At 35.7% G+C, this 12903-nt stretch overlaps 1 protein-coding gene across 1 annotated transcript in view; it reads right to left on the reverse strand.

Moving 5' to 3' along the window:
- colec12 (collectin sub-family member 12) overlaps positions 1-12903 on the reverse strand; it is a 29457-nt gene that overhangs the window by 13292 nt on the left and 3262 nt on the right. The window contains exon 2 of the mRNA XM_028021345.1: positions 12662-12712. Within this exon, the coding sequence (XP_027877146.1) occupies positions 12662-12712 (51 nt within the window). The remainder of the gene's footprint in view (positions 1-12661; positions 12713-12903) is intronic.

Below are 12903 nucleotides of genomic sequence, written 5' to 3' on the forward strand. Positions count from 1 at the left end.
CGCTTATAGAACCGATCTGCAAATTGGTGTGTGTGTGTGTGTGTGTGTGTGTGTGTGTGTGAATTTGGCTTGCAGTGTGAAAGTGTTTTAGTTAAGACAAAGCAAGAAGTATTCAGATTTAGACAATTAAGCATTTAAAAGCACAACAACATGTAATTACCTCTGCAGCCATTCAAGATGGCTGTGGGACAATTTTTATCCTGATTATTTTTCTAACCTGCATCCATTTTATACCCAGAAACCAATCTTTTCTTCTGAGTTGTACTCCACCGTAGCACATCAGATTTTAGACTTTTAAAAGATTACTGATTAAATAAGGAAATAAATTATTGCAAAGATGGTTAAACCTCTGAAATAATGGAATTAAATTTAAATGTGATACTTTTAAATAGGATCAATTTATTGGTAAATAATTTTCTCAAGTTTTTAAATTACATTTCTGTTGATGCACAAATTACAAGATATGACCCATGATCATCATAATCCTGCTGGTAGATATAGTTTACCGAACATACATACCAATATTTTCTTTAGATGATAGCAAAGGCATTCTAAGGTCTTGACTTTTCAAATAGGATCTCTGTATACCTGAGATTTTCCTCCATGTTTGCACCTCCAACCTTTGCCTATGTTTAGTCTTTGTTGCAGAAAGCTATTGTTTCTAAAAACCCTTAGCCAACGGGAAGACTTTCAAAAATTCTGTGTGGACTGGATCATGTGTGGGCTCTATATCCAAAATTATATTCAAAAATTATAAAATAATAATTTTAAAAAAAATGTTGATTTTTTATGGATTGTTTTCACAAAAATGTGTCCCTTTGTCCCGACTCTGTACATGAAGCTTATAAATTGAGCAAGAAATATTAATGACTGAGAGAAAATATAAGAATTAAAAAAAAACAACAACAAAGTTTACATTTGTTTGGATTGAGTATTTTAACCTGCTTAGATAATACTAACAGTCTCCCTTTCAGGAATTTTGATGTAATAGTTGTCAACAGTCTTTGACTTGTGTTATTTCTCTCTTTTGGTTTTAATTAGGTAACAGGTGGTGCCATTTATTCATTTGTTGCAATCATGTTAAACCCACAGCGATGCTTATTAAATACACTGAGGCTTTGGTGTCCTCCTCTGGCTATTACAGCTAGCATTCTCCAGCAGGAATGTTAACTGGAAAGCATGAGGGAAGCTACCACTGCAACAAATTACTACATTAGGTTGTCTAAATTGCTGAGTCAGTCATAGCATGTCTGGGCTTTCTGGGTTTTTTTACTATTCAGTCTTCACTAATAGGTTTATGATTCTTTAAAACGAGCCCCAGAGCTCTCAAACATCTGGGTCGGGTTAAGGCTGAGCCAAAAGAAAGGACACATGAAAACATTTGATACATCATTTCTTCATAGTAAGCATGACAAGAATGAAGGGGTTAAGTCTTAAGTTTGCCTTATTGGAGCTATTTTCAGTGTTTTTATAAGAACCACATTCACAGCTCTACTCACTTCCCTCTTACAATGATAATAAAAAGCAGTGGGGTAGGCTTACATAGGAATGTTAAGGTTATTAAAAAACATTGACACATATTGTGTCCTATGATGTGAAAGCTGAGATGGTTTAAAAAAGTGAAAAAAAAAAAAAAACAATATCTTAGTATTATTCAATGATTTAATCCTAATTTGATAAGGATGGTGATTAGCATTAACATTATTTAATCTGTCAATTAAAATTTACAAAAAAAATAATTTATATAATTTAGGTTCAAAATTCTAATTTCCACCGAAGCTTTGTGGGGAGAAGAACAAAAGCAGAAGCAAGTTCTATATTTTAATGTCTGAATGTTAGAATGCAATAACTCCTGGCCACCATACAAGACTGTGCTATTTAAAAGCACAGAGACATTCTAACTGATCAAAAAGTAGGTCTTAAAACTGAGATTTAAAATCCAGTAAAACAGTGAACATGGAGTGGATTAGGTGGCATTTTCTCATCACATCTGTATGTGGTTACATTCAGACAAGCTATGACAAATGGGCCATGTGCTGTAATCCTCAGGGGCAGATTTTTGAGAACATACACGAGCTTCTTCAACTAAGCTGCACCACTGTTTGGAAAATTTTATGATGTTGGGTTGAATATCAAGTGACTCTCTTTTTTCAGTCAGTAGCTACTCCTAAATCGCATTCTTTCCTCCCTTTGGTCGTGAAGTGCAAGCTGAGATATTACAGTTTGGGTCACATCTGCTGGTTAATACCAGCTCAGTGATGCAATTTAGCTTGTCATTTTAACTCGTTGAAATAAAGTGAAATTATGGCAGACAGATTTCCTTCATTTTGCTCAGAATTCATATTTACCACAAAAGTAAAATACATTTTCTCACAACCCTGAATTATGCAATATATGGTTTCACATTTTGACACATTGCAACCACAAATATCAATTTATTTGACTTAGATTGAACATGTAGACTGTCACAGAGGACAATCTACAAGTGATATTTACAAGCTGCATATCACCTTCCTTCTAAAACAGAAAGTGATATTTAGTAAATTGTAGTTTGTTCATGTGCCGCCTCTCCATTACCAATGCTATGCCCAATAAGTGACAATATGCAGAAAATGACACAATTTTACAAATTCAGCTTAATTGTACATCAATTAAGCCCCTCCTGCTGTCTTGATATATTACCCACAACTTTCTTCAAGAACATTCTGCCTCTAAAAGCATCCTACCTGATTCAAATAGTAATGTCGTTCCTCTTATCAGGTGTTTTTCCCTAGGCATTAAAACAGCAGCTATCAAGCCAGTGCTAAAAAATAACAATCTGGACAAATCACTACTGCAAAATTACAAAATTACTGCTGATGAACCTTCCATTCATCAGCAAAATGATTGGAAAAGCTGTTTCAATGGTTAATTAGCTTAATATTTACCAACCACTTAAATGTCTTTTAATCTGGTTTCTGTGCTCGATACAGAACTGAGACTGTTCTCGTCAAAGTGTTCAATGACATTTACATACAGTACAGACCAAAAGTTTGGACACACCTTTCTAATTCAATGGGTTTTCTTTATTTTCATGACTATTTATAAGGCAAGAAATCCCACTTATTAATCTGACAGGGCACACCTATGAAGTGAAAACCTTTTCAGGTGACTACCTCTTGAAGCTCATCAAGAAAATGCAGAGTGTGTGCAAAGCAGTAATCACAGCAAAAGGTCGCTACTTTGAAGAAACCAGAATATAAGGGGTATTTTCAGTTGTTTTACACTTTTTTGTTTAGTGCATATTTCCACATGTGTTATTCATAGTTTTGATGCCTTCAGTGTGAATCTACAATGTCAATAGTCATGAAAATAAAGGAAACTCATTGAATTAAAAGGTGTGTCCAAACTTTTGGTCTGAAGGTGTGTCCAAACTTTTGGTCTGTACTGTATGTAGACTGTGGAAAAACCACAGTGCTGGTACTGCTGAACCTCAGCAAAGCAATTGGACACTGTTGACCATGAAATATTAATGAAAAGACTGGAGAGCTGGGTTGGACTCTTTGGTCTACCTTGACTGGTTCAAGAATAGGGAGTTCTTTGTGTCATTGGGTAACTTTTCATCTGAGTTGACAAAGATTGAATGTGGGGTGACGCAAGGTTTCACCTTGGTGGCCTTCTAGTTTAATATCAACATGCTTCTGCTAGCTAAGATTTTTATAAGTAACAAGATGAATTATGCAGATGATACACAATTGTACAAGTTTACATTAGCCATTTTCTTCCTCTGTTTTCCATTTTATAATTATGGGCTAATTTATTTCTGTCTATTTCATAAAATCCCAATAAGATATACGTATGTGCAACTTTATGGATTAAAAATACTTCTGAAGGGCTTTGTTTTGTAATCATGATAATGATTAAGATAGTCCTGTCTCTATACCATATTTACTGCTTTTTTTACTGACCACAACCTGAACATTAATATATTGTAATCTATAACAATATAGACAACTTTCAGAGAGCAAGCTTTACAGTCCAAACAGATTACCTAAAATATAGTTGCATCCAAAACACAATACGAGAAAACATTTCTTTTATCACTAATTTTCATGCACTAATTAATTAATTAGTTAGCTAATTAATTAGTGCATGGTGAATTGTTTATTTAACTAACCAATTAGTTAGTAGTTAATTAGTCACTCCTGCAAATTAGTTAATTAATTAGCTAATTAATTAACTAATTAATTGGTTGTCCTCTTCAGAACCAACACACTTCTCTTTAAAATGCAAACAATTTGCAATAAAAAGCCTTCTCTTTAGAAATGACATTTTTACAAGCGTGCACGTAGGAAAACATGGAAGCCATAACTCAACTTTATTGGACTTAGAAAAGAAAACAGAACCTTCTCACTATTCCTACTCATGTTCCAACAAAGGTATGTTGGAATGAGTTTATTTCATTAAAACCTCAGTGAAGCAAAGCAAACTGACCATTCATATTCATACTTTGAGTGTCATTTAAAATCTGTTAAAATGTATTACATGTGTTCCACAGATACACACGTTTATGTATTTGCATATATTGCTGTATATGTAGCTTAGTTAAAGTTTTTATCAATAAATTATTAGATAAGTGGGTTTGTGTAATGGCAACATCAGGAAAATTAAGAACTGTGGCTCACTACACACAAAACTATGTGGACTTCTTTCTGTTATACAGTCTTGATGTGAAATCCTAAGAGCTCAAACCAAACAGGACCTCTTAGGCAAGACACTGAAAAAAATCAAACTGAGTGCTTTCATTTCTTTGGACTCTTTTTATTATAAAATACTAAACTTAAAAGCTTTGAGTCAGGAAATTTAGTTGGCAGATTATTTTCTGTTGCCTTATGTAAGCAGATCACTTTTAAAAGTCCTTTAAGGATTCTTAGTCAGCAGATTAGTCATGACTTGATCAAGATACAGCAATTAATGATAGTGACAAAGTGTTTAGACTTTTGACATTTACAGAGTCAAAACAGATGTTTGATTTAGCTGACAACATTCTTTTGAATAGAGGTTTGGAAATAATCAAGCTTTAACTTTTGCAAGTAGCTGAATTATAACCTTAACATCGGCTAAAGTGGCAGAAAATGTGCTATGGAATATTAAAATAATAATGACAATCATCTTTGAAAAGGAAAATCTGAGCTCTGTGGCTTCTGAGGAACTCAGAGTAATAGGAAACCCCAGGCAGAAATGGAAAGAAAAAAGTGTGAAAAAAAGGAGTGAGTGCAACTATTCACTGATGTCTGTTATATGAACTCATTGAACTGTTTACTGTTTAATGAGTTGCATTGAAAGAACAAATTACAACAACCAGCATCAAGCAACAAACCGTAACCACTAACATTAAAGCATCACTGTGATTCATCTACGGAAAAACTGAGATTCCACATTTTACATACAAAAGATTTTAGCACTAATTAGGAATGAGTAAATTACTCATTCAAAGCACACAGCTACAGAGCAGGCTAACTTTGTGGGTTCCATTATATTGTTTTTATTGGATGGAGGTAATGTGGAGGACGGTGGGAGGAAACTGGAGTACCTGGAGAAGCATGTAAACATGTAAACTCTATGCAGAAAAATCCTAGGTAGAGAATCGAACCCAGAACCTTTTTGCTGCAAACCAACAATTCTACCAGCTGTGCAACTGTGCATAAATTGAATTCAACCAAACTCTATTAATTCAAGAATACAAAGAAGAGTGCCTTTCAAAAACAAAAATTAAAAAGTGTGTTATGAGTTAAGACTAGAAAAAAAATGGTTGAGAAGAACACATTGGTTAATAAGAAGTGTAAAAAAAAATCATAGCAGTACCAAAAGAATGATATAATCATGCAATATAATGCATTTTATGATATAAAAAAACCTCGGATAATTAAATAAAAGATAAATATGAATTGATTGTTCCTCAGGATCCAAAGATGAATATTGTATAAAAAAAAAATCTTATCCTTTCATATCAAAGCAATATTACTGTGGGTATTTAAACTTCTTTATACACAGTGTAAAGATTTAAGGATCTAATTATTCTCATAACAACACTACATCCAAGAAAAGCTAACTGAACTGTGTAAAAGGTAATTAAGAGCTTTAACTTTGTGCTCCAGATGTTCGTTGTTTGAAATATTTCATCAAGTTGCTAGAAAACTTTGCCAATTGCAGTGAACAGTCTTAATCTGTTTCTGGCGTCTGTTCAACTCACTGACTGTTAAGCAGCACGCACTTACAGATCGAGTAAAGAAGAAACTTCAGTATAGGTTGCACTTCTGACTTAAACCCAATGTGTTGCTTTGTTCTACACACCATATTATTTCTTTTCTAGGAATGCAATTCCTTTGTTACCAGAATGCAGCAGTTTGCATAAAAATGAGCATTGCATAACTGTGAATAATAATAATAAAAAAAAGTTATTAAATTGTAACCATGTGGGGGACAAAAACAAAAGCAAACAAGTGAAAAAAAACATTACACTTTATATAATGAATCCCAGCGTGAATTCTCACAGATATCTATCTGTGTCCCTGGAAGAAATTTTAAATATCAGAGCCTCACTAATTTTACCCTCCCAACCACAACATGAGCATAAATAACCGAGACATGTTTTGTTACTTTGATTCAGAAGACTTCATTATACTCTCATGTAAGTCCAAAACCGCTGTGTCTGTGAGCTGAAGTTGAAGAACACTGGAGTTAAATCTTAGCATCCATCTGTGCAGATGGGATTTTTTGTGGTTGTGGCTGCTGGCTGTGCAGCCCACCATGGAAGCAATTCCAAAACTGAATCAGCAACAACCTTAGCTCAGCCTGATGTGCAGCACCCCGTCCTTTCTGCAACCCTCCTGTTTATAAGCTTCATCGGCCAGCCGAGCCAGTAAAACCACAAAGTGTGGACCAAACCAGCCGTCCAGCCAAGAATGGCTTTACTTTGTGGGAAAAGACACTGAGCACAGGGAAGATGGTATCTGAGTTCCTGTTTTACTGTGGTCCATATCACAACCAGAGAAGAAATTATGCAATGCACTAGTAAAATAAGTCTTTAGAAATTGATAACACATGCAAACTCTCTAAGGTACAAAATACTGAAGCAGCAAGTTACTAGGTCATTACCCTGCCTTGAGACATCTGGTTGTTTGTCATTCATAAATCTTTAATATTGTGCTGACATATGGTGCTGACATCCAAATAGGAAGGCAACAAAACACACTTGATCTCAGAGTTCTACCACTTCAGAAGGAGACAGAGAAACAGGCACAAACCAGAGGATTAAGATTAACACCAAATCGGGAGGTGTCTGGAGAGTGAAGAATTTTTATGTATACTTCAGAGTTCTGATAAGATCTTGGTGGTTCCCAGTATTAAAGCTGGATAGACCATTGCAAATTGTGTCTGCATATATGCAATGTATTAAACAAATGTGTGTTAAATAAATACACATTGTGTATTGTATTCTACCATACAATGTGTATTTATTTAAGTAGCAATAAAGGACACATGAATCGTTTTCACTATCAGCTTGAACTGGATCATCCAACCTTTGGCCAGCTTAAATGTTCCTTAGATGTTCGTTTAATTTTTCTTTGAGACTCTTTGGTTAGCGATATATTTTCTCCAACCCTTGTTCAGCCTACAAGGCACTGGCCACTGTTACAGGGGCATTCCCATTACTTCCATGATTGCATAAAGATTTCACTTAGATACAGGCCATGTCATCAGGATTTTCACTCCCCAGCAATTTTTTAAAATACTTGGTATGTGGTTAGACCCCCTGCTCCGTCAGAGCTGCCCAGACTGTTTATAATATAGATTCAACAAGGTGTAGGAAACATTTTAGTCAGAAACTAGCTTGAGATGATGGAGGTGAATTGTAACTTGGTTACTACCAGTCAGCTAAGAAAAGAAACTCCCATTTTTATTGGCAGCAGCTTCTAGAAGTGCTTTTAAAACAGAAGAAATCCTGATTAAATGAATAGAAGGCACAATTATGGGAAATTGTTATGTTTCAGAAACTGATTTCATCTCCTGAGCATAAGCTTGACCTTGATCTTCAAATCTGATTGCAACACATAGAGGTGAAGTTAAACTGGAACACTCTGTAGGACTGAACATTGTGTAGTCGACCCCACAAAAATTACATTTTCCATCACTGTTCTTGTGTGAGAATGTGTGTACGTTATCAGAAAAGATCATGCTTTCATTTATCTTTTTAAACATTTGAGAAACCTTGCAAATGGAAAAACTCCTCGCTATTAAACACGATGAAGCCAATCCAGTATGTTGGTAGAGGGCCAATGTAAGCACAACCACAGGAACAAAAGCGCTACAGTCAGATCTGGGAGCTGGAAGGTGAGCAGCACTATAACTCATGCCAAAACAAAACAAACTGAAAAAACTTTCTTTTGAACTTTCTTTGTATTATAAATAGAGGATGCAGTGAGGTTTGAGCTGGCCTCTTTGGGACCAGCAGGCCTCCCTTGGGCTACACAGTATTGCAGAGATAAATGTACAATTTCTTCACTGATAATTAACTGAGACACTTCTGATATTGAGTCTGTTATTTCTGTGACGGCGCCAGACCTGGCTTTGGACAAAGATCTTGACAAACATCTACTATGTGAGAGAAGACACCTTATCAGATGACAGCGGGTTAAAGGCGTTCTGTTGAAATTGGCCCAGATCTCCCATGGGGGCCAACAGGGGAGTGGTGAAACAGAAAATTTGATGAGGTCGGTTAAGCTAATTCCAGTCAAAACTACAGCAGCAACATATAAAAACCACTCACACACAGAAGCTCCTCTGCAAATGCATTTTTTAAATCACTTAATAGTTTGAGAAAAACTAACTCTAGTTTATTGCATGGAGATTCTAAAAGAGAATTAAAAATTCAACCATTTGATAAAATTTTTGTTTCACTTTTATCAAAAGTAAATCATCCATCAGTGCCTCCCATGGCTTTAGCAAATCCTGTCTAGTACAATGTGCCAAAGAAGAGTTTGTCAAGTTATTACTAACGTCTGCATGTCAGACGCACAAAATAAATAATAGAATCAGGAGTTAATCCGGACATAATTGCGCTAAGGGTTCTGGATAGTTGACCTGAGCCCCATCTAAGTCTGTCCTCAATTTGAGCAGAAATGCTTGTTGCATACTTTGGATTTTCTCACAGCAGGATGCAGATATTCTGCCCCTGTCTGGCATACATTATGCCTCTCTTCTATTGGTCGATTAAGCACTAACCAAAGATTATGTGACCAATAACAGCTTGAAACAATTTGAACAAATCATCCAAGCAAATATTATACCTGTGCTGTTTTATCTGTGTACATCAGATAAAACAGAACAGATACACACACGAAAAGAAAGCTTTGTTTCTGCTTTCTTCTTGTGCAGTTAACCTTTTTCACAATCTCTACAATGCTCTAATGCTTGTGCTTTTTCCTCCTTCGACTCCCCCCCTTCTCTGACTGCTTTTTATTAAAAACACAAGAGTAATCTTTCATTAGGATACCAGCGCACACACTGCATGCATGCCCCGGAGTGGGGTTGTAAGTAGAAGGCAGGCATTTTGAAGACATTCTTTTCTCATAATAAAGTCCCCGTAAATTAAAGCCACTTGCTGTTTTGCTCCCAAAAATAAGTCAGGCAAGGAATGTGACTCCTCTGCTCAAAATAAGTGTTGACAAATGTTTCCCCACTGAAAAAAATACAAAATGAAAAAATCTAAAATCAAAAACAACCCTGATAATATAAAAAAGTAGGTTGAAAAACTTTTTGAAGGAAAAAAAAAAAGTTTCCATCCCTCTTGCTTCTTCTCTTGCTCACAAACCTGGATCCTGACTCCTGTACACTCCACCTCTCCTGCTTTTGGCGTTTACAAGTTTGCATTGAATAAACTTCCAGTACGGACACAGGAAGCAAATCATCAGCGTCTCAGGTTTGGATTCACAGCGGAAAAATAAACCCTCTGTGGAAAGCAGATGCCAGAATGAGTTATGTACTTCATTCCTCTCCTTGCTAAAAACATATGAATGGCAGAGCAGCCAGAGTTTCTGTCAGTGCACAAGTATGTGCAGTAGACGAGGAGTTTACATGTTTGGAAAAGGCATTTGCTTTTTTTCCCGCATAGATGAAAAGATTTAGTTCAGAGCAATAAACTGAGAGCAGGAGCCATGAGGTTTTTTAATCAAAGGGCAAAACAAAAGCTCAGTTACTAAACTTTTTTTTACATTTTGTCACATTTTTACTATCACAACAAACATCAGTGCATTTTACTGGGATCATATAATTAACCAACAGTAAGTAGTGCATAAGTGGAAAAATAAGTGGAAAAGGGTGGTGTGCATTTGTACTCAAGTTTTTCTACACTTTTTACTCTCATCTGTATCATAGTTTTTAGACCAAGATCTCAAGATTAGAAGATTTCATGGAACACTGTTCATAATCTGTAAAAGAAAAGGGACCTCAAACCTAACAAGACATAAACGTCCACCTAAACTGACAAGCTGGGCATGGAGAGCATAAGTCAGAGAAGCAGCTAAAAGCACAACTGTAAAAATAAGGGAGATGCAAAAATCTGCAGTTCAGGGAAATAAATCTGTTGACAGTATAGCTATTTGTCACACACCATACAAATCTGGCCTCCAGCTAATAATGGCATGAGGAAAGCCGCTGCTCAAAGAAATATCAATTTAAAGTCTACAAGTCATGTAGAAGACAGCAACCATGTGAAAGAAAGGCTCTAAAAAGCAACAGTTTTAACCTACACACAAAGAACTATGAGCAAAAAACTAACATTGTTCTTCACCATTATCACACCATTCCCAGAGTGAAACATAGTGGTGGCAGCATCATGTCGGGATGCTTCTCTTCAACCTTGTCAGAGCCAATGGGAGAATAGATGAATATAAAAATGTACAATCTTGAAACATAACCTATTAATTCAGACTGGAAATGAGATCCACCTTCAAGCAGAACAGCAACTGCTATTACAGAATGGTTTAGCTTGATGGGTAATCATGTGTTAGAATAACTCAGTCAAAGTTCAAACCTAAATCTTATCGAGAATCTGTGGCGAGACTTGAAAACCCACTTTCACTGAGACTCTCCATTAACTCTCACTGAGCTTGAGCTATTTTGCATAGGACTGGTAAAAAAAAAAATCAGTCACTAGATGTAGAAAGTTGATAGAGACATATCCCAAAAGATTTGCAGCTGTAATTGCAGGGAAAGGTGGTTCTACAAAGTACTTAAAATCTCAGTACAATACTTTGAAGTTTGTGGCTGAAAAGAGTTAAACGGGTGTAAATACTTTAGCAGAGTGATGTATTTCTCCATAGTATTTATGCTCAGTCAAAGTAATTACCCCATAATGAAGGCTCTGTGAATGTTTTGTAGGAGTTTATTTATTATCAGATACTTAGAAGATGGATTTTATGTGGAGTGATCCTTTAACCTGGGAGCTGATTGTGTACAGCTGTTTGGTAACCAAACGTCAACCCTATACATGAAACATACATATGCTCAAAATAAATAACAAATGCATTAATCCCATTTTGGTGACGTGAAGTTGTCCATAGCCAGACAAATATTTAGTTTGGAACCAAGAAAATCCAAACTAAAAGCATCAATACATACAGATGTCAAGCAGGCAAGAAGACTGTATAAACTAAATGTGGTGACATTTGGTCTGTGGATTCCTGCTGCATTCGCACCTCTTGACATATGTGTGCCTAATGCTTGAGCAACATATAAATGAGCACTAAAACACCTCTTAAACCAAACAACCTCGAGTGCAGTAACTTGATCTTTGCAAAAGGCCCCAGGGTCAACCAATACATCATCCAAAAGTTGCAGCAGCACAAGCCAAAGGAGGTAATTACACAAAAGAAGATGTGCGGGAATTTTGGATCAACTTTGCTGATTAGTCAAGTTGCATTGGCTAATTGGACAAAAGACATTGCCTTGCTTGAACGATCAAAACTCCCACTGCATTGAGCCCTCAACAATGTACAGCATACTTGGTAAGGATGAGAAAAAAATAAATTCATCTTTTATTAAAATGGTTTCATTTTACACTTATAATTATAAGTACACTTATACTTATACACTTATATTAATTAAAAGAAAACAAACAAATATTTTTCAACCTAATCATTGGTGCACACACCTTGCATTGCTAGTAAAATATATGAAACTAAAACATGTCATTCATTTCAGAGCAATCACTGCTGTGAATGAACTAAAACACTCAAGCGGAGAAAAAGTGAGTAGAAACGTTGATTCACAAAAGAATAGTTTTGTACTGAGTGAAATGAAAGCACTCTGATATTGTGAAAACAGTGCAAAGTCAGCAGCTGGTCAGGAACACCCAGAAGTCTGTGGTTTCCATTTTTACTGTACACAGTAGTCGTATAAAAAGAAAAAGAAACAATGTAGGAAAAGGCCAAAAATGAGCTTGTTTCTGGGAAATTCTGGTTTCTGTTTGACCTCAGAGATTAGTGTAGGTGGGATCTACTCCAAACAAAACACAACAGCCCCTAAATTGCAATAACTTGTATTAACATTGTGTCATTGGGAGTTAAACTAATTGGAAGAGTGGTCAAAGCTAGAAACGAAGGAGGCAGCCAATGCTTACCAAACCGTTTATAGCCGAAGGACTGCACCTCCTCTTCATCAGTAAATTCGTCTGCAGAGAAAAAAATAAATTAAGGAAATAAACATTTATTTAATTTAAAAACATGAAACAAAACAATAGATGTTTTAGCCTTCAGAGGTGCCGGTCATTTAACATGGTTGGTTAAGTATTTTTATTCACATTTCTGTAAACAAGCTACATTAAAAAAACTAAATGAATACTATGTGTTGATAAAGGTTATT

This window comes from Xiphophorus couchianus, chromosome 6 (genome assembly GCF_001444195.1).
Source record: "Xiphophorus couchianus chromosome 6, X_couchianus-1.0, whole genome shotgun sequence".
In the NCBI taxonomy this organism is placed as follows: domain Eukaryota; kingdom Metazoa; phylum Chordata; class Actinopteri; order Cyprinodontiformes; family Poeciliidae; genus Xiphophorus; species Xiphophorus couchianus.